This window comes from Anser cygnoides, chromosome Z (genome assembly GCF_040182565.1).
Source record: "Anser cygnoides isolate HZ-2024a breed goose chromosome Z, Taihu_goose_T2T_genome, whole genome shotgun sequence".
Lineage (NCBI taxonomy): Eukaryota > Metazoa > Chordata > Aves > Anseriformes > Anatidae > Anser > Anser cygnoides.
The window spans coordinates 32189377-32209111 of NC_089912.1; the positions used below are offsets into that span (position 1 = coordinate 32189377).

The following is a 19735-nucleotide window of genomic DNA, read 5'->3' on the forward strand; positions in this document are numbered from 1 at the left end:
TGCAGTGCACTGAATTTGCTGGGGCGGGGGGTGTTCTGAGTACGCCAGGGGGTTTCAAACATGGAAAAACATATTGTTCCTGCTGGAAAGAGCCCATACTATAAGGTGATATCAGAAAGCTGGCAGCATGGGGTATAAAACCCAGGGTAAGGGGGTCATGTCCTGGCCATGGATACGGTATAGCAATCCTGCAACACAAGGGGCTATATCTCATCTTCCCCTTCCTCATCTCTCCCTATAAATTTTAGCCTGAATACCTCAGTCATGTGCAGGGCCATCAATGCGTTAGCAATTAGAAAAATAAATGAGAAAGTCAGTACAGCCTGACCTGGAGGGAAAGCACTGCTCTTACTGAAAATGCACAGAACTGCTGGGTGTGCTAGGCAGCTTTGTCTGGCTCTGCAGCAGGCGCCTCTGCTGAAACCATTTGCTGTAATATTTTTAGCCGTTATTAGTGATGCATGAGTAGTAATTTCAGATTGCCCCAGACCCAATCATCCCTCATCTTCTTCTTTCTTCTGCAAGGACACAAGAGAAAATGTCAGCAGAGGGACTTAGGTGTGCCTGGGAGACCACTAATGACAATTAGAACTCACACACTTTTGGGGGTTTTGTCCAGACATCTCCTTCTAATAAAAACTGAGGTCTTATTTAAAACAGATCTCTCTCATTCAGTTGCACTCTCAATATCAGAAGCCAATCAGTTTTCTATTCTCACTTTACAAGTTTTTGTTTTTCAGTTAAAGAATGATCAACATTACATTTGAAAATGTGCTTTTAAAAATGCATGTTTCGGGTTCTTCTTTGCCCATTTAAAATACTGAACACTCAATTTAATGAAGCTTTCAGCAGAGCTCAGCCTTTGTGGACTAGACCTGCATAAAGGACTGAGCAAGGTGGTTGGCACTGCCTCTAACCAGCAGCAGAGAGCTGGCAAGGTGCTGCAAAGGGTTACTGTGACTGAGAGCCCTTCGCACCTGCTGTGCACATGGGCTACAGGTTGGCACCCGAAAGTGGTCATTTTGGCTCAATTTGCAGTAGAGAAACTGCCAATGCAAGAGGCAGTTAGTAGAGCCAGAGAACACCTCACACGATGATGTACAGAGGCAGTGTATTTTCATTATCGTTTAGTAAGGCCATGACCAAACTCACATTCAAGGTGTAGCTGTAAGCTGTAGCGGGAACAGGTGTATGTAATCACCTTGAGTCTGAAAAGAGAAGAAGGTTTTCTATCTGCCATCTTGTTCTGTGACTGGCTTTGCCAGAAGGGATAGGAAAGGGCTTGTGCATCAACAGTGTGAGTACAGACCCCTTTTCCTTTTCTATTCCACCTCCTAAAGCTTCTTGGTAGCGGCCCAAGTACTTTTTTGAGCTTTTTTATTGAATCTGCTGGAGAGACGACTTACACAACAGACAGGACAGATTAGGAAGACAACAAAGTACTTGGAAAAAAAAAAAAAAGAACAAGAATTCGAGAAGTCTAGACACTGCAAGACCTCTTCTGTAATAGCAAGATCCTTGCTCACAAGCAGTACAGATGTAGCAGCATTTCACTTGCAGAAGCACCAGAGCCAGCTTTACAGGTGGGCGTGGGTGAGAGTAGCGTGTCCTGGCAGATCAGTGCCTACACACATAGGAAGCAGTCGCACCTGAGCAGCCCGGCATTCTCCAGCTGGCTAGGTGGCAGTCATGCACGGCATCCCCTCATCCATGTAAAACCCCTCACTGTGGTGGTGGCAGCTCACAAGACTCAGTTTTGACAAACATATGGGTAAGGAACGAGGGTGTGTCTTTGCCCTGCTTCACTGAGGTCCTTGGTTGTGCTTCCTGACAAGCAGGGACCCACAACAGCACCCTCAGTTTCTTCAGCAGCCCCAAGATGTCCCTTGACTTGCAAGAAGCAGGGGCAGACCCTCTGCCTTCAACCACCGTTAACAAAAACAGCTGGCAATGCCCATCCTTCTGTTGCAGAGGGACTAAAGAAACTTGCCATAATAAGGACAATAAGACAAAACTTCCCAGCTTTTGAAGGTGCTTGAAAATGTGACTCTGACTGTAGGCATGTGTACAGAAGTTGCCAACTGACCACAAAACCCACCCTCCAAGCAGAGGGGCTTAGTCACCCAGTTATTTTGGAACACCAGGAGTCAACAGAGTCCAAATCCGGCATCAGCTCTCCGCTGTCAGGGGCAGCAAGGAAATCCTCTGCATCACTTCAGTTAATTAAAAATTGGTCTCCAATTAACACCGCCGCTTTTTACCGAAGATGACCACAGGGCCTTTGCCAGAGTACTCGTGCTTGAGCCCTCTGCGGTACCGTGCATTCACTGGCCGAGCAGCTGCTCTCCCGTGCTTAACGAGCAGGTGTGCAATCCGATGCGCCGCACGGAGAAACAGGGGGGTCCCTGTCACACCTCTTCCTGCCTGCACGCAGCCGGCGACCGTAAGCTCAGGGTGAATTTCACACTGCCACCTAGCGACTAAGGCCGCCTTTCCCCGCTGCACACCCAGCAGAAAAAGGAAGCGGCAAGGATTTTGACTTCCCAAAGCTAAAATATTACAAGCGCTCATGCCCCATGGCTTCCTGAGGAACAGTGATGGGTGACTTGTGATGGAGCACAAAGCATCTCAGCTGAACGGATTTTGCATAGGACAGTCTACATAGACACCTAGGCATCCTAAAGTGCTATTACCATCTAAATCTAGTAAAACTTTTTCCTTTCCTTTCCTTTCCTTTCCTTTCCTTTCCTTTCCTTTCCTTTCCTTTCCTTTCCTTTCCTTTCCTTTCCTTTCCTTTCCTTTCCTTTCCTTTCCTTTCCTTTCCTTTCCTTTCCTTTCCTTTCCTTTCCTTTCCTTTCCTTTCCTTTCCTTTCCTTTCCTTTCCTTTCCTCTCTTGCTTTTTCTTCCTTTCTTCCTTCTTCTTCCTTCCTTTCCTTTTCTTCCTTCCTTCCTTCTTCTTTCTTTTTCTTTTTCTTTTTCTTTTTCTTTTTCTTTTTCTTTTTCTTTTTCTTTTTCTTTTTCTTTTTCTTTTTCTTTTTCTTTTTCTTTTTCTTTTTTCCTTTTCCTTTCTCTTTCTCTTTCCTTCTTCTTCTTCTTCTTCTTCTTTCTTTCTTTCTTTCTTTCTTTCTTCTCAAGAGCAGGCACAAGGAGGCACAGAATCTGTAGAACTGTCCCTCTCACAGCAGTGTCAACATCATCATTTCTTGTCCAGAAATAGACTCCTTATTTTCAAAACGTCTTGTGTCTGAAGGACTTTATGTTTTTAAGCCAACTGATGCACTGAAATGAAAAGATACTAAGCAGAGAAGAAACGAATAGAGAATATGAGCGTATCACTTTTACAGTGTGACTTCTGCTGGGTACAGACCATCCTTATTTGAACATTCCACCATTTGATAACCTATTGTGGAAACAAACAGCTGGTTGTCTACAGATTTCCATTCTCTACTTCAGAGATTTCATCTGCTGTTCATCTGCCTTGAATGGACACCTATATAGACTGTACTTATCTAAACGTACACAGAGTCCTTTAAGATAGCAATGTTATTCATGACCTGCATCATACAGACCAGTACAAACTGCCCAGGATTCTGGGAAAGACCTGTTATGGAACAGAAGTGATATAGATGTTAGGTTCAAATGCAATTTTGTACCCTTTGCTGTTAGAATGTGTTGTACCCAAAGCCTGCCAGTACAGTCTTGCAGGGAGACGAAGTATTTTCAAACTGAGGTTCTTAAGAGATATGGTCATTTACAATAAAAACTAAGCACTGCGGGATATTTAATATGTCTGGAATAAAAGTAAAAAGCTGTACTGCCACATTTGCAGGATTGCCAAAACTCAGCCAAACATTGGCTTACTCAAGTTTTCCAAAACAACCTATGCTAAGCAGAAGATATACTAGGGAAACCTGCTGCCACCCAGACAGATGCAGGGGAATCACCAAAAAAACCAGAGACTTAAATGGAAACTGCAAAGCCTTATCCCAGAATGCCAACGATTGCACGAGACACAGATGTTCAGGAAAGGCCATGGGCTCAGCTGAGGAACATTCTTCATTGAGCTGCACCCACCAGGCTGTATCTGTGACAACATCTGCGACATGTGGCTCAAGGCATTAATAAAGATATTCTCTCTTCATTCACATGCACGAGGCAGAAAAACTGCAGCTGCAGTGTCTCCACTGCCTGTTTGAATCTGCACATAGTCAAGTCACACCAGCATTTGCAAAGCCTTTGCGTGATCCCACACCATCACATCACTTTGTTTCTTTACCCCTTTGTTCTAAAAGCCGCAGCAGCTTTAAACCTTTTTGCACCCTCGTAGGGGCACAGCTCTCCACAAGCCCATTGTCTTCACTGCGCTCTATGAATCGCCCGCTAGTGCTTGGACAGAAGTGTTTCGCATGGCTGGACTGATTAGAAACCTTACTGCTTCCCTGCTGGAGAAGAATATTGCTCCCACAGAAGATCCAGCAGAACAGAGTGCTCCTAATCTGTCTCAGCACAGCTAGACAGCAACTGATAAAAGTGTTTTGTGCTAGTTGAGGTGGCTTTGTGCTGAATAGATTAGGAAGGAATTGCACACTGTTTTGTCAGCCAAATTGCACAGACAATAAGATGCAAGTCTGTGAGAGATTCGACAGATAGGCACAGCTAGACCTAGGCAATAGGTCTATTTTGTCAAATTTTGACAAATTTTGTCAAATTTGTCATCAGCCTCTGACAAAAGCAGGCATAGGAAATTATTTCACGTGCTTTAATAGTTCTCCGTATTTCACTTGAGGTTCCAATAACACAGACTTACAAGGGATAGTTGTACCAATAATTGTTTTCCATTGACACAGCTCTTCAGTAGTAAAATTCAGTACGCAAGAGTCACACTGCTACATACAATCAGTTACAACGGTAAGTTTTCTTGTACAGGATAAAGCGGTTTTGTTTTTCCTGATCACAGCAGTCAGTAGCAACGCCGATTGGTTAGTCGTCTAACACTTCCTACTGTAAGATCCTGCTCTGTATAGCTTATATACTTTGTCAAGCACTCACTTCTATGACAAAGATCCTGCCTCAGACATTTTAAAGGCTTGGTAGCTGCAGTTGCAAGCTGGCTGGGCAGCCTGTCATTTTCACAGCTTTGACAGCTCAGTATTTCTGAATGTGGTTGGCTACAATAGGACCAAGGTGTCTTTTGAAAAGAATTTTAGAGCTGCCTTACACTTGGAATGAGAATAAACACAAACATTAGAATGAAAAAAAAAAAAAACACACCAAACATTTCTGCTAAATGCACTGCCTTGTTACTTTTTTTCTTCTTTTTTTTTTAACTGGACTCTCGCCTGGTCTCTTAGCACTTGCATGATTTGTTTAATCATGTGCTTTTTACTTGAGCCAAGATTTTTTTTCTGTTACAGTACATTTTTGGAGTGCATATCTGTTTATTCCTCTTTTGGTAAAATTAGCTATTGGAGAAGAGGATACTTGCCTGTATAACTACTATAAAACCCTGTTAACGTTGTCACCAGATAATGACAGCTCACTGAGTACTTCTAGAAATCATCTTCATGAATGAGAAGGCCAGAAGTTGACCACATCATAAGATTAAACAATCTGAGAGACCTGCCAGAGCACCCCACTGTACTGACAGAGAAGCACAATAATGGCTGTATCTAAGCTCTTTTGTCAGACACAAGAGGTCACGTGTGGAAACACTGTCCCAGCAGACACAGTTCATCATCCTACATTAGATTAATTATTCTGTCTGAAACTCATGCTGGTGTCTAAAAAGAATCCTCTGCCTTACTCATTATCAACTGTGTTTATAAAAACTGTGGGAACTTAGTAACATCATATACAGAGACAAAACTAATTCTCTGTTCCCTCTTGATTGATGATGTTTATTTTAATGGTTGCATTTGTGTTGCACCTCTGTGAGCTTTCTTGACTGTTAATGGCAAATACATTACTTTGCCGTGAAGTCATTGAACATACTTCTGCCTAAGTAGTATTACAAACTTAGCGTAGTTTCTGTTAGGAACAATTTATCTGAGTAGAAACATACATTTTTTGTTTTATGCTCGAACTTCAACTGTGGTAAAAAAAATATATACACAGTAGATAAATCTCCAGAAGTCTGAAGCTCATGTTCACTTTTAACATTCATGTGTCATGATAAAAATGCTTTCTCTACTTCTGGAAAAGTGGCAAGACATTAGAAGTAGTATATGGATTGTATGTACTAACTCAGTTCCCTGTGAATAGTTTTAAATCTGAAGAATACATAGAATCAACATATTTCAAGCTTCTGAAATAATCTCCGCTATTGTTTAATTATGGCAGCAGCTCTTAACAGTTAGTATCACAAAGACTGTTCATATCATGGAATAAATACTATTACTTGTTCCTTGTATGATAATTTGCAAGAAAATACTGGGTATCAGACAAGCACATTATGCTAAGAACAAAGTTTACAACAGTCATTTACTGAAAACAGGGTAGGTAGGTATAGCTTCTGTACAGGTATACACCTCCTTTGCAGTTCTGTATTTCAGGTATCTTGCATCTTTCACAACTGCAAGGAAAAGTATTTTTTGTCTGAATGGAAAAGACATGAAAAAACTACAGAAACAACAAGGTCACGGCATTTAATGCAGAGGTCTGCAATAAGTGTTCCTTCCCTTCCAGCCGAGTAAAGATACATAGCATAACCATTTAGCTACAACCACTTCTGATGCATGACTTCAGACTTCTCTGATTACAAAGGATGAAAACAAAAATCACCTACCGCCACCACATACACACACTCAAAAAAAACAAAAAACAACAAAACAACAAATCACCCACCCACAACCAACCAAAAACAAAAAAACACAAAAATTTCAGATTTTCACTTGTCTGCACAGAACTTCATGAAAAACTAAGCAAATCTTTGGGTCCCCAAACCATTCTACACGACTGTGCAGACAAGAATTCAAGGATACCTTGAATATATCTAGCATATTTAAAAGTATTGTAGTAAGAATACACCAGAGCAAAAGACACATAGAAGCAACAGAGTCCAGTGTACCTAAAGGGGATATTCTATTTTTATCTCTGCTAGCATCTGAGAAGAACAATAACATCCAAAGATAAAAAAAAATCACTAAAAATTTCAGACGAACGCTTTAAGTTATCTTTTTTTATTCAAAATGACGGTGTTAGTTGCATGCAATAGCACATGCTGCCAATGCTGCACAGCTGCACCCACAAGAGGCAACTAGAGCACCTACCTGCACTGATCTGAAGCAGGTTACTTTATACCATCTACACCTAGTGTTACTTGCAGTCATTGCTGCAGCACCTGATATGGCTGTTAGGAACACCATGTGGATAAGCCTAGATGTGAGAAATTGGTTTAGTGCTTTATAAATAGCACATATAGCTTTATATATTTCCTATTATGAAATAAATCCTCTATTTGGTACCTTTAAATAATTAAGCCTTAATTACATTTCTCTGCTGCACCCAGAGCTATCTATCACCAGTAGCAGCGGTGGCCCAAGAGACTATACTGCGCTCTGCACTTCTCCTTCATTGCAGCAATACATCTTTGGCCAGGGAAATACTACGCTGGCTTTTACACTAGTCGATGTCCTCTACTTAGTACTCTTTTACAACAGGTTGAGAGCTTAACACTGCTTCTTCCAAGTTCAGTTACTGCTGCTTGTCTGTCAGCGTGCTCTGTTCAGTGCCGGAGCTGTGCTTGTTCTTAAGGGACCTTCCAATGTATCTCCAGTACTCCTTTCGGATGGTGTCTTTTTCTTTAGCCAGAATTTCACAGAGCTAAGAAAGAAAATTGAGAGACTGCAGTGTTATACCAAAAGCTTAATTATCTTTATAAAATACAATCAAAGGATGGGTCAGCCAGTGTTACAGATACTTTTTAGCAATACTGTTTTATTCACAAGGGTTTTTTGTTTGTTTTTGCAGAAGTACAATGACTTCAAATTGATGCCAGCTCCAAAGAGCAGTTAATCAGCCTGGCGGTGAACAAAAATCTCCAGTCCTATTTCGGTTGCTACTGCTTCCTGTCACTCCTTTCTGTGCCTATGGCTTGCATCTATAATAGTATTCAGCCTACCGCATGATACAGTGTCCCTTGACAAAACTGTAGGCTATAGATCACTTGATTCAAACAAAAGAAGGAACACTGTACTTTTGATTCTCCAGTACTCCAGATGAGCTGACAGGAGATATTTCGTTGGTTTTCCTCTCAGCAGACTCTCCTGAAAGGGTTCTCAATTAAAGTCAGTGACCCCCTCCCACAACTTGTTAGAGCTGGTGCTATACAGGTACATGTTCTGACTTTTGTTTTATTCTCATCTGGGTGAACAGCTGGGTCAACCCCACTCACAGGACATGATGTATAAAATATATATGGTGTGAACACTACCCACAAACACTCTGGTCAATTCCCTTACTGTGCAGATGACATTGTCTTTTTTAGTGAAAGAAAGTGAAGAAATAGCAGCTTCAATGCCTGAATATATGAAGAAACCAAACTTAGTGAAATAGTATTAAGGGACATGAATCTGCGAGGTACAGCTACATTTATTTAGACTCCGGTCTTGGAACACAACAACGGAAAATTGTTGAGAGAGAACGATGTTGGAACACAGAGACTCCAGGCAAGAACTGCAGCTCTAATCACAATGAGTTCCAATCTGTCCCAAAGTGAGTGAAAAAAGTGAGTGAAAAAATTTTTCATATAAAAAACTACACTGCGAGCCACTGGATTCCCCAAATATGAAGCAAGGGAGATAAACAACATTGCTAGAAGTCATTTATTCCCTGTGAGGAATGGTGCCCAACACTCCTTACCGACATTCCTAGCATCTGCTGTTTTAAGCTAATTCCATCATTTGTCTTAGAAATAACTAAGAAGTGAAAAGGGAGCTTGAGCATCCAATCAAATACAGACAGTATGAGAACAAAATTCCCTAACCTACAGATTAAAAAGAAAGAGTTTATGCTACAAAGCTAGCATTGGAAACTCCTCTTATTCAAACATTTATCTTCTTCAGCAGGTGGTATTAGAAACCTTCGTTTACTACCTGGTGAAGAAAAATTACAGTGATTTAGTAACTGGTGTGTTACTATTTATAGATAAATAAACAAGACCCTTGTGATTATTTCATGTCCAATTCTTTGCAGTGCTGCTGTGATTAACAAGTGACCCGTTTGATTTACAAAAACTAATTTTGTCTGAATATAAAATGAGAGCAATAGACAGCAACCCCGAAAGCAAACCCAAGCTCTCCAAATGTACCTCTAATGCCTTGTTTAGCGTTTCTTCCTTGTTATCACACTGGTTTTCAAGCATATCTTCATAGATGTCCACGAGAAAGGCAATCAGATAGGGCGAGCTGTGGCTGGGCTGTAAACTCAACAGTTGTTCTAGCAGATTTGGATACTGAGAAAGACCACGATCCTGCAGAATCCTGGAACAGAGGCCAACACACTTCAAACATAATGCAAGGATGCAAGGATATCTGCTGTGAAGAATTATGGTTTAGTTACAACTCCTTTACTTGAAGATCAGTTTTGAAATAAAGGAACAAATACGAGCAAGGCAGTAAGTAGGCAGTGTAATTATAATGCAGCAATAATATAGCTTAATGTTGTAGTAAGCTAGTATACTTATGCCCAGCTCAACAGAAAGTACACTGAAAGCATGCTTGTTACTTTCTACTCTATGCTCTGGAGCCAGTAAAAGTACAGGTCTACTCTTCAGAAGTCCTTGCAATCCTCCTACAGGAACTAGAGGACCAGAAACTTAATAGAAAGATAGAGAGAAATTATGTATCACACCCTTGCAGAGGTTTTGCCTGTGGGTTTAAGCACAGAATCCTAGAATGAATAGCAACAAGCTTTTTCCGGTGAAGACCTAGGCACAAGGCATGAGGAGTCATACAGTTTATGGCACCTTCCTTTCATAGAAACTCTCTTTCCAACACAAAGGATGCTCACCCTTTTAAATAGTTCCAAGCACTCTCATTATGTGGTACTGCTGTGATCATCTCAAGAGTGTATCTGTGAGAAAAAGAAAACAGATCATGTATGCAGACACTAACAATTCTGTTAGAAATTGCCTGAATGTGCTCAGATACTCCTAAGCACATCCCTCCAGTCTGTATTTCAGAATCTTTTCGCAGATCACCTCAGCTAGTTTACAGATCAAAAATGTCTCGCAATATAATCACCACAGGCCTCAAAGAGGCAGATATTACTGGAACTGTTTTAAATTCTGAAGTGTTTCCATTTGTTGTATTTTATACATTAACAAAACAGCTCTCAAAATAATGAGTGTTAATGCTAAGAAACAACATGATATACTCTCCTGGTATGCTAAATGACTAACTTGTGTCTTTATGTTCATCAAGTCTGAATTCAAATGACAAGGGGCTGAAGAAACCCACAGTGAGATATTTTAATATCACTGGATATTGGTTCTGTACCTATTTGCACAACTTCCGTTAAGAGGCTAGGTCTAAGCAAGCCCCACAGAAAGGGGCAGCCTGAGCTCTCAGCTCAGAGCCTTCTGGTGCAGGTTCCGTTAGAATAGCAGTTAGGTAACTCCGCTACGAACAAAGCAAGAATAGGCACTGGCCATACAGTGGAAAAGCCATGTTTCGTCTTCACAAAACAGCCTCTACCTACTGCCTTTTCCACAGCACTGCCAGGTGTTCAGCTGACTTCTAGAGACAGCAGACATTGATAAACAGTTCTATAAGCACTACTGAAAAAAAAACCAACAACAAAATATATTTTGTATATATATATATATATATTTATCTATATATACAAACATTTTCTTTTTTCTTTTTTTTTTTAAACACTTCTGCAGTCACTACCACAAGGACTGAGTTTATCAAGCAACAAGCAGCCCAACTACTGTTCTATAAAGACACTTGGGAAGTCTTAATCTTAGATAGTCTGATTCTTAAGATGATATCCAATTAAGATTATCTTGGTCATAGCATCACCTTGTTATACCATCATGTTATGTATCAAAGGAGGAGGGCAGCTCTAACTTTCACAGAGAAAAGGTTAGGTCTGGAAACATCCAAACCTAAGTTATGGAAAGGGTTCAGACTCATTAATTTGCAAGAATGTCATAAACTGGAAAAGAAGTAAAATTTACATTGGTTTTCTAAGACAACCATGAAAGGTGGTGGAAGGTGGGATCCTCTATCAATGACATACCAATTGACCTATTCACAGCCTCAGTACTTCTTCTAAAGAATAACTCAAAAAAAAACCAAAAAACACTACTTGTTCTCATTGCTTCCTCACTTTGTCACCTGCCAGTGTCACAGGTTTTCTGCAGGTTGATCCACTATAGCGAGTTGACTATAAAAAGCCAAGTTTTGCGCTCACAGTGAAGAGCAAGGTAGGAAGACACATTCACGAGAATAGCCTGTCAAGGTTAAGGACAGCCTGCCACCTGACAAGTCAGTGGCACTAAACACGTCTACATGTGCACTAACAATTGATCTACCGTCTGTGAGAGGAAGCCCAAATGCTACTTTAAAACAAAACAAAAAAAAAAAAAATCCATGCCCACAACTGTCAAGGCCTGTCAAGGTATTCATTCACTTGCATATAATGGAGAATGCTTAATGTGGGAATGAACAGTATTACTAACTGGACTTCTCTGTCTAGGACTGCTGGATCATCATAGCCAGTGGTGTTGAAAATTACAAAGTATCTTTGGTTCCAAACAGAGTTGTTTCTGACATCCTCCCTCAGAAGTTGGTCTACATATTCCAGTTCGTTGTCCCATAACTTGAACTCCTACAAAAAGGGAAGGAAGAGAGAAAACCACAATGAAAAGGTTTTATTTTTTAAAACGCATTCTACTTCATACTAAGCTCTCTGAACGTTAGATACAAGGACTTTTTAAAAGAAATCAACACAAAATTCAAAAAAAAGTAAGGAAGAGTGTACAAAGAACTTGCTATGTTATTCAGTTACACACAATGCTATTAGCTCATCATTGAATTCACACAAATAAAAGGAAGCAGCTGGTAGCAGATATTTTTGAGCTTGTTTGCTAAAAGCTAGGTGATATCTGAACTCTACCACCTACTAAAATGCAATTGTTTTTTCCTTCAGCTTTAAGAAACAAAGTGCAGAATGCATTTAAGATGTAAAACTGCACAAGGTGAGCAGGTTATTTAGAGAATAAGCAATTCAATGTATACAATACCTGAATAACCCATTGTCTGTGTTGCCAAGCATGGTAATTTTTGGCATCCTGGTTAAGAATGTCAGCTATGAACTCAAGCTCTTGGGATGGATCCTGCAGCCACTCTACCAGCACTCGTCTATGATGCCTGATGACAAGAATAGGAAGCTATTTTTAGGATAGTCAAGAATTTGTGTGAATGCGTGGTCTGGATTAAAGCGGCATTTAACATCTGTACTACATACATCAAGAAGGGCTAGGTAAAAGAAATACACCAAAACATTTCACTTGTCTCTGAGAAATACACAATGCAAACTTACACCATCACAAATTCTATATAATTAATACTTTAACTACACATACTCACGGGTCAATCACATCCTTTTAGACAAGTTGTGTTTATCTGAAGTACCATGTTCACACTTTAATACTCATTCATGGACAAATTCTTCAGCAAAATTAATTTTTCTCACGCTACATCATTTTTCTAGTAATAACAACGTGGTAGGATGGCTCCCATGACCGGAGTGTTGAAATGGGAGGAGACTAGGAGGAGAGGGCTCTCTACATCAACAACCAGCTGGACTGCATGGAGCTCTGTTGGGGGACAGGTGAGGAGCCGACGGAGTATATGGGTTAGGATTAAAGGGAGGACAGGGCTAGGTGACATCGGGGTCTGCTGCAACCTACCTGGCCAGAAAGAGCAAGCGGATGAGGCCCTCTACGGAGGGATAGGTGCAGCCTTATGCTCACAAGCCCTGGTTCTCACTGGGGTACTTTAACCAACCCAGTAGCTGTCGGAAGGACACCACAGCAGGACAAAAACAGTTGAGAAGGTTTTGGAATACTTTGATGATTATTTCCACCTCCAAGTGGTAGAGGAGCCTATGAAAAGAGGTGCTGTGATGGACTTCTTTCTCATCAACGAGGAAGGGCTTGTTTGGAATGCAAAGGTCAAAGGCAGCCTTGGCTGCAGTGACCAGGAAACAGTGGAATTCAAGATCCTTAGGGCAGCAAGGAGAGCGCGCTCACAAACACGGACTTCAGGAGAGCAGACTTTGGCCTTTTCAAGAATCTACTTAGTAGAGTGCCAAGGGATAAGGCCCTGGAGGGAAGAGGGGCACAAGAAACCTGGTGAGTACTGAAGGATCGCCTCCTCCAACCTCAGGAGCGATGCATCCCAACAAAGGAGAAGTAGAGCAAAAATGCCAGGAGGCCTGCACGGATAAATAAGCAAGGAACTCCTGACCAACCTCAAACACACAAACACAGCCTACAGAGGATGGAGGTAAAGACAGGTATCCTGGGGGGAAAACAGAAACACTGTCCAAGGTTCCAGGGGCAGAGGTAAGAAAGCTAAAGCCCAACTGGAATTGAGTCTGGTTAGGGATGTCAAAGGCAACAAGAAAGGATTCTGCAAGTCCACCAGTGACAAACAGAAGAGGAGGGAAGCACAGGCCCTCAGATGAACGAAAGGAGAGACCTGGTTATGGGGCAGTGAAAAGGCTGAGGTACTGAATGTTGCCTTTGCCTCAGCCTTTACCAGCAGGGCTGGCATTTGGCAATTGCTGGTCCCAGAGGCCAGGCTGGAAGCAAGGAGGACGTACCTCTGGTGGGAGACGATCCGGTTGGGGAACACGTGAGCAAACTAGGGGCACGTAAGTCTGCGTGCCCTGATGGGATACACCCACGGGTGCTGAGGGAGCTGGCAGATGTCACTGTGAGGCCACTTTCCAAAATCTTTGCTCACTTGTGGCAAGTGGGAGAAGTGCCTGGAGACTGGAGGAGAGCAAGCGTCACTCCTGTCTTGCAGGAGGACCTGGGGAACTACAGGCTGGTTGGTCAGCCTCAGAGTCACCTCTGGGAAGGGGACTGAATTCTGGAAAGCATTCTCAGACACGTGAAGGAGAAGAAAATCACCAGCAGTCATCAGCATGGATTTGCCAAGGGGAAGTCAGGCCTGTCCCACATGACAAGCTTCTATAACGCCACAACCAACCCCATGGATGAGGGAGGAGCAGTGGGTGTTGCCTTCCTGGACTTGCATAAGGCCTTTGACACCGCCCTGCTCGTAAGATCCTCAAAGACAAGCTGCTGAAGTATGGACTGGGTGAGCAAACAGTGGGGTGGGTTGAAAACTGCCTGAATGATTAGAGCCAGAGGGTGGCAAGCAGTGGTGCAAGGGCTGGTTGGAGGCCAGTGATGAGTGGAGAACCCCAGGGGTCACTGCTGGGTCCAGCCCTGATTAACATCTCCAGGAATGATCTGGATGATGGGGCAGCGTACCCACAGCACGGCTGCAGATGACACAGAACTAGGGGAGTGGTTGACTCACCAGAAGGCTTTGCTGCCATCCAGACCTTGACAGGCTGGAGAGGTGGGCTGCCAGGAACCCCATGAAATTCAGCAAGGGGAAGTGAAAAGTCCTGCACCTGGGGGAGAACAGCCCCAGGCACCAGGACACATTGGGGCTGCCCAGCAGGAAAGCAGCTCTGCAGAAAGGCCCTGGGGGTCCCAGTGGACACCAAGTTGAACGTGAGCCAGCAATGTGTCCTAGCTGCAGAGAAGGCTAACGGTGTCTTGGGCTGCATCAGGCAAAGTACTGCCTGCAGGTGGTGGGAGGTGATCCTGCCTTCCTCCTCAGCACTGGTGAGGCCACACCTGGAGCGCTGTGTCCAGCTGTGGGCTCCCCCATACAAGAGAGGCCAGTGGAGGGCCACCAGGATGATCAAGGCACTGTAGCACCTCTCCCCTCCTATGAGGAAAGACTGAGAGTTGGGGCTCTTCAGTCTAGGGAAGGGGAAGCTCAGAGGGGGTCTTGCCAATACCTGAAGGGAGGGCAGAAAGAGGACGGAGCCAGGCTGCTTTCAGTGGTGCCCTGCGCCAGGACAAGAGGCAATGGGCACAAACTGGAGCACAGGAGGTTCCATCCGAACATCAGGAAGCACTTCTGTGCTATACAGATGACTGACACAGGCTGCCCAGGGAGGTTGTGAAGTCTCCCTCTTTGGGCATGGTCCTAAGCAACGTGCTGATGACCTCCAGAGGGCCCTTCCAACCTTAACCATTCAGTAGTCCTGTAACACTGCTCTTTTCTTTATTTCCCCTCACTTGAGAAAAACCCTATGATAGGTAAGTGAATTCCAAGAGCCACTAAAAGAAAAAAAAATATTTTTCTCATGTATTTTGCCTTTTCATCAGTCATTATTGTTCTGTCACTTATTTTGACAGCTTAAAAATTTAAGTTAAAAGAAAACGACCTTTTTATCATATAATAATAATTGAGATTAGAACAAAGTGCTAAAGAGGACTTTGGCTGTGACAGTGATGCAACTCCATCTTACTCCTCTGCTTCTGGCACTGTATTACACACAGGGAACAACTCTTAAGAACCTTTAGTATCAATTAGCACAATTTATTCTACAGAATTAAAAAAAAGATCTGTAGAAACTTTAAGAACTGAAAAGAAAATGTGGTTTTTACCAGACTTGGTAGTTCTTTGGTTGGTCTTCAATAATAGCTGTAATGTACTTAAGTTCCTCATAAAGATCCTTTCCTAAGGACTGCAGGAGGACCCTCCGGAAATGCCTGTACAAAAATCAAGCATTCAGACACTGCAGCAGACTTTCCTAGAATTCATAAAAGAGCGTTTCTTTGCAGTTCTTCAGACAGATACTGAGCCTAAAAGAAGTGCAAAGAACTAAGCCACATATCCAGTCCTACTAAAGGTCATTCAATTACTGAACAGCAGACAGCTGGAATATGACTGGTTATAACAACATGTTATCTAAAATCACAGCAATCCTAGGTTTCAGGTCAACCTCTGTCTACCCACACTAATTTCATCATTGCAGAATCCATGGCTTTGTACTTGAAATAATGTAAGCTTTCTGATTCTATGCAAGATAGTGGGCGTAACAGGGGTATTTACTGGCATTCATGAGTTAAAAAGCCCTGCTTTGAGTATTAGAAATTCACTGCTTATTCACCATATACGTATTAACCAGAGAGATTTTTTAAAATGCACTATTTAGTATTATACAGCTATCCAGCACTGAAGCAGTAACTACCATACTTCCATGCCTCTTCTTGAAGTTACCTGAAGGAATCTTCACCATTTTGCCAAGGTCACGTTGTTTAAAATTAAATCACTTACCTAGTGAAATTCTTTTTATAGCTAATCCTGACTTTGCTCGGTAACATCCTCAAAACACAATGAATGAATACCAGTGAATCAAAACTAGACACGGAAAATAGTGAACATGGGCTTTCTTTAGAAGCTCAGTGGGAGTGTACAGTATTCCCCCGCATAAACTCAGCTAGTTGTGCCCCAATTATACTAACAAAATTGTTTGAGATGTAAGAGGCTGGCAATCAACTGACAACAGAAATAATCTTGGGTAATAATCTTAGTGATCACTTACCATACCGTGTAGTTTGCAGCATTTAACTCAATGGCATCTGCTGTTAGCTTGAAAGCTCTTTCACTTCTCTCATCCCGCTGCAGAACAGCCCGGAAGTAATCATAGACATCTCGAACTAGATAGATAAGAGCATCTTACCCAACAGTACGAGAAAATGGCCTGACTAAGGGGTAAGGTTAATGACCCCCATAGAGTTACTTCCTACAACTCCTTAAAATGATAGCTACATACTGATACGATATGCCTGTTGATTGAAGCCTCTAATGACACTGGTATACTGAAAAGCTGCGAGAGTATCTTAAAACACACTATCTGAAAAATACCCAAAACAATCTGCTTTATGGTGCTTAGTCACACTATTCCCCCAGATGCAGTAATTTCATACATGTCTCTTCTATATGTGGGTTAGAAATGCCTTACTGTGTGAACCACACTGTCTGCTACAGTCCTTGAGCTGCACGATTTTAAAATAAAATTTTGCCTATTGACACCTGACGTAAAGACTCAACTTCAGAGATGCCCGTTGAAAACATCACGTGCAGCTGCCTTCACATGTGAGATACTAACCACTTTCTTTTTACCTGGACAGGTCCTCTAGCAAATATATTATCTGAAACACGGAAACGTGTTACCTGGAACTAGTGTTGCTTTAACAGTGCTAAGGACAGATAAAAATTTAATCCCCTTACGTTTTCCCTGAAGAAAATACATACATTTACAACTTACACTTTTCACTGTAGATGATCTGAACCACGGGATTCGGCCCGTCGTTCTGAGGAATCGGTTCAACGTCTGCCCACTCCTTCCTGTCCCTGTAAACAAACTTAATTTACTTCCCTGTCCCTTTTGAGCCACACAGGGCCCCAGGCGGGCTGCAGGCGCAGCGGCGGCTCCCAGGGACCCTCTTTCGGGTTTGTTTCGGTGCCGGCACGTTGGGCGCCGGCCGGGAGCACCCGCTTCCCTCCGGGCCTCGCCTTCCTCCCCCCTCACCCCCCCCCCTCCTCCTCCTCCTCAGCATCTTCCTCCTCCTCCTCCTCCCCCCCCCAACGCCCCACAGGTGAGGCACCGCCGCCAACCGTCACGGAGCGGAGAGGGGCGCCCCATCCCGTCCCGTCCCGTCCCGTCCCTGCCGCACCTGTAGAGCACGTAACCGGCATCTTCGCCCTCCTCGTCCTCCAGCAGCTGCCCGAAGCCGCCGCCCTCCGCCTCGCCGCCGGGCTCCCCCTCGGCCTGCAGCTCGGCTGCCGCCGTCCCCTCGGCCGCCATGGCGCCGCCGCCGGAAGGGGAGGGAAGGGGGGAGCGGGGACGGCGCCACAGCGCCCCCTGGCGCCGCGGGGAGGGGGCACATGCGCCGTGCGGCTGGGCGGGAGGATGGAGTCATCCCGTCAGGCGCATGCCGCTGGGGGCGTCGGGAGGCTGGGTGTTAAAGCACTGGCACGGCTGTAATCGACAGTGTTCACCAAGGGTCTGCGTTCCTATTACCTACGCAATGCTTTGTTTGGGCTGATATAAATATAAATCTGAACGACAAGAAGTGAAGGAAAAAGAGGCACTTCACAATCCAGCAGTAGTTCTTATTCCTACGGGGTCCTGCCCTAACACCAGTATAACTAGCGATAAAACCAGAGGCAGTGGCCCCAAGTTGCGCCAGGGGAGGTTCAGTTTGGAAATGAGGAGACATTTCTTCTCAGAAAGAGCAGTCAGGCACTGGGACGGGTTGCCCAGGGAGGTGGTGGAGTCACCATCCCTGGGGGTGTTCAAGGACAGGCTGGACGTGGTGCTTAGGGACATGGTTTAGTGGGTAACACTGGTGGTAAAGGGATGGAGCAGATGATCTTGGAGGTCTCTTCCAACCCTAATGATTCTGTGATTCTATGATTTTCTGATCGGGGTTTGCAGGTGCAAGGCGTGAGACCAAAATCACCGGAATAACCCCACAGTATTACACGGGAAAACTGCCACAGGGGCTCTGGAAAACACTGCTACAGCAGCTGGTGTGAAAAGTTACAGAGCTGCAGGTAGCAGATCCCTAGCATCACTGATGCTAAGGCATTTAGGTGCACCTCTACCAGCAATATTCCCCCCACCGTGGAAACTCACAAAACGAAACCATTTTCGAGTTGGCCTTGTGACAGTTCAAGGTTGAGAAATTTGGTCTCTGTAAAAGGTGGTGTTGGAAGGAGGCCTTGAAACAGCCAGTTGTGACCAGTGGGTGAAACTGGGGAAGTCAGCAGATCCACTGAAGTGACGTTGGTCAGTGGGACAAAGCAGCTAGGGGAGATAGTCCTTAGGAAAAGCAGCTGACACGGTGTTACAGGTTTGCAATCCATGCCATGCTGAGATGCTTCAAAGAGGGGAGGGTTAAAAATCAGCAGAGCACAAGTGTAGCAAGGGCTGTGCATGTGTCTGCACCTCAGCAGTGCTGACAGGATGGTAGGAAATGATTCCACGTGTGGTGAAAAGGATTATAGTCTCAAAGTCTGAGGTGCCCAAGTTAAAAAGAGCTGTAGGTGTGTCCCTGGTTTTACAAAGATTTTACAGAAAGAAGAGTGGTGTCAGAACAACAAGAAAGGAATATAAAGACAGGGCTGGAAATCAAAACACAAGATCCAGGACAATGAAGAATTGGGCCCTCAGGTTCTTTTTGTGGCACTGAGCAGCTTTGTCTCCTTTAGGAAGTCACTTGACCTCTTGCCTTGCCTTGCCTTGCCTTGCCTTGCCTTGCCTTGCCTTGCCTTGCCTTGCCTTGCCTTGCCTTGCCTTGCCTTGCCTTGCCTTGCCTTGCCTTGCCTTGCCTTGCCTTGCCTTGCCTTCCCTTCCCTTCCCTTCCCTTCCCTTCCCTTCCCTTCCCTTCCCTTCCCTTCCCTTCCCTTCCCTTCCCTTCCCTCTCTGCCTTTTTCCTGCCTTATCTATTTTAATGATACACTTGGGGACATGATCTGTTTCTGCCTGTATGTTAATTCAATGACTGGAGTGCAGATTTTTTTTGGTGCATCTGAGTACTACAGTAACATAGAACGTAATAATAACATAGTGGAGGGAAAAAACAAAAACAAAACAGCAATCTATTGAAAGGTTGCTT

The 19735-nt window shown here is 43.6% G+C and overlaps 1 protein-coding gene across 1 annotated transcript; it reads right to left on the minus strand.

Annotated features, from left to right (window-relative positions):
* Positions 1 to 6623: 6623 nt before the first annotated feature.
* Positions 6624 to 17974, minus strand: FNTA (farnesyltransferase, CAAX box, subunit alpha). Its single transcript, XM_048079865.2, has 9 exons — positions 17789 to 17974; positions 17380 to 17465; positions 16654 to 16768; positions 15713 to 15817; positions 12251 to 12377; positions 11687 to 11835; positions 10009 to 10071; positions 9308 to 9479; positions 6624 to 7821 (listed from the first exon to the last, which is right to left on the minus strand). The coding sequence occupies exons 1-9, from the start codon at positions 17917 to 17919 to the stop codon at positions 7693 to 7695; spliced, it is 1077 nt and encodes a 358-aa protein (XP_047935822.2). The 5' UTR covers positions 17920 to 17974; the 3' UTR covers positions 6624 to 7692.
* Positions 17975 to 19735: the final 1761 nt, after the last annotated feature.

Coding starts and splice junctions, on each gene's coding strand:
- FNTA (XM_048079865.2), bottom strand. CDS start 17,919: ATGGCGGCCGAGGGGACGGCGGCAGCCGAGCTGCAGGCCGAGGGGGAG. Junction 17,466..17,788: donor GCCGGTTACGTGCTCTACAG/GTGCGGCAGGGA, acceptor GTTTGTTTACAG/GGACAGGAAGGAGTGGGCAG. Junction 10,072..11,686: donor GTCCTAGACAGAGAAGTCCA/GTTAGTAATACT, acceptor TTTTTCTCACAG/ATACACTCTTGAGATGATCA.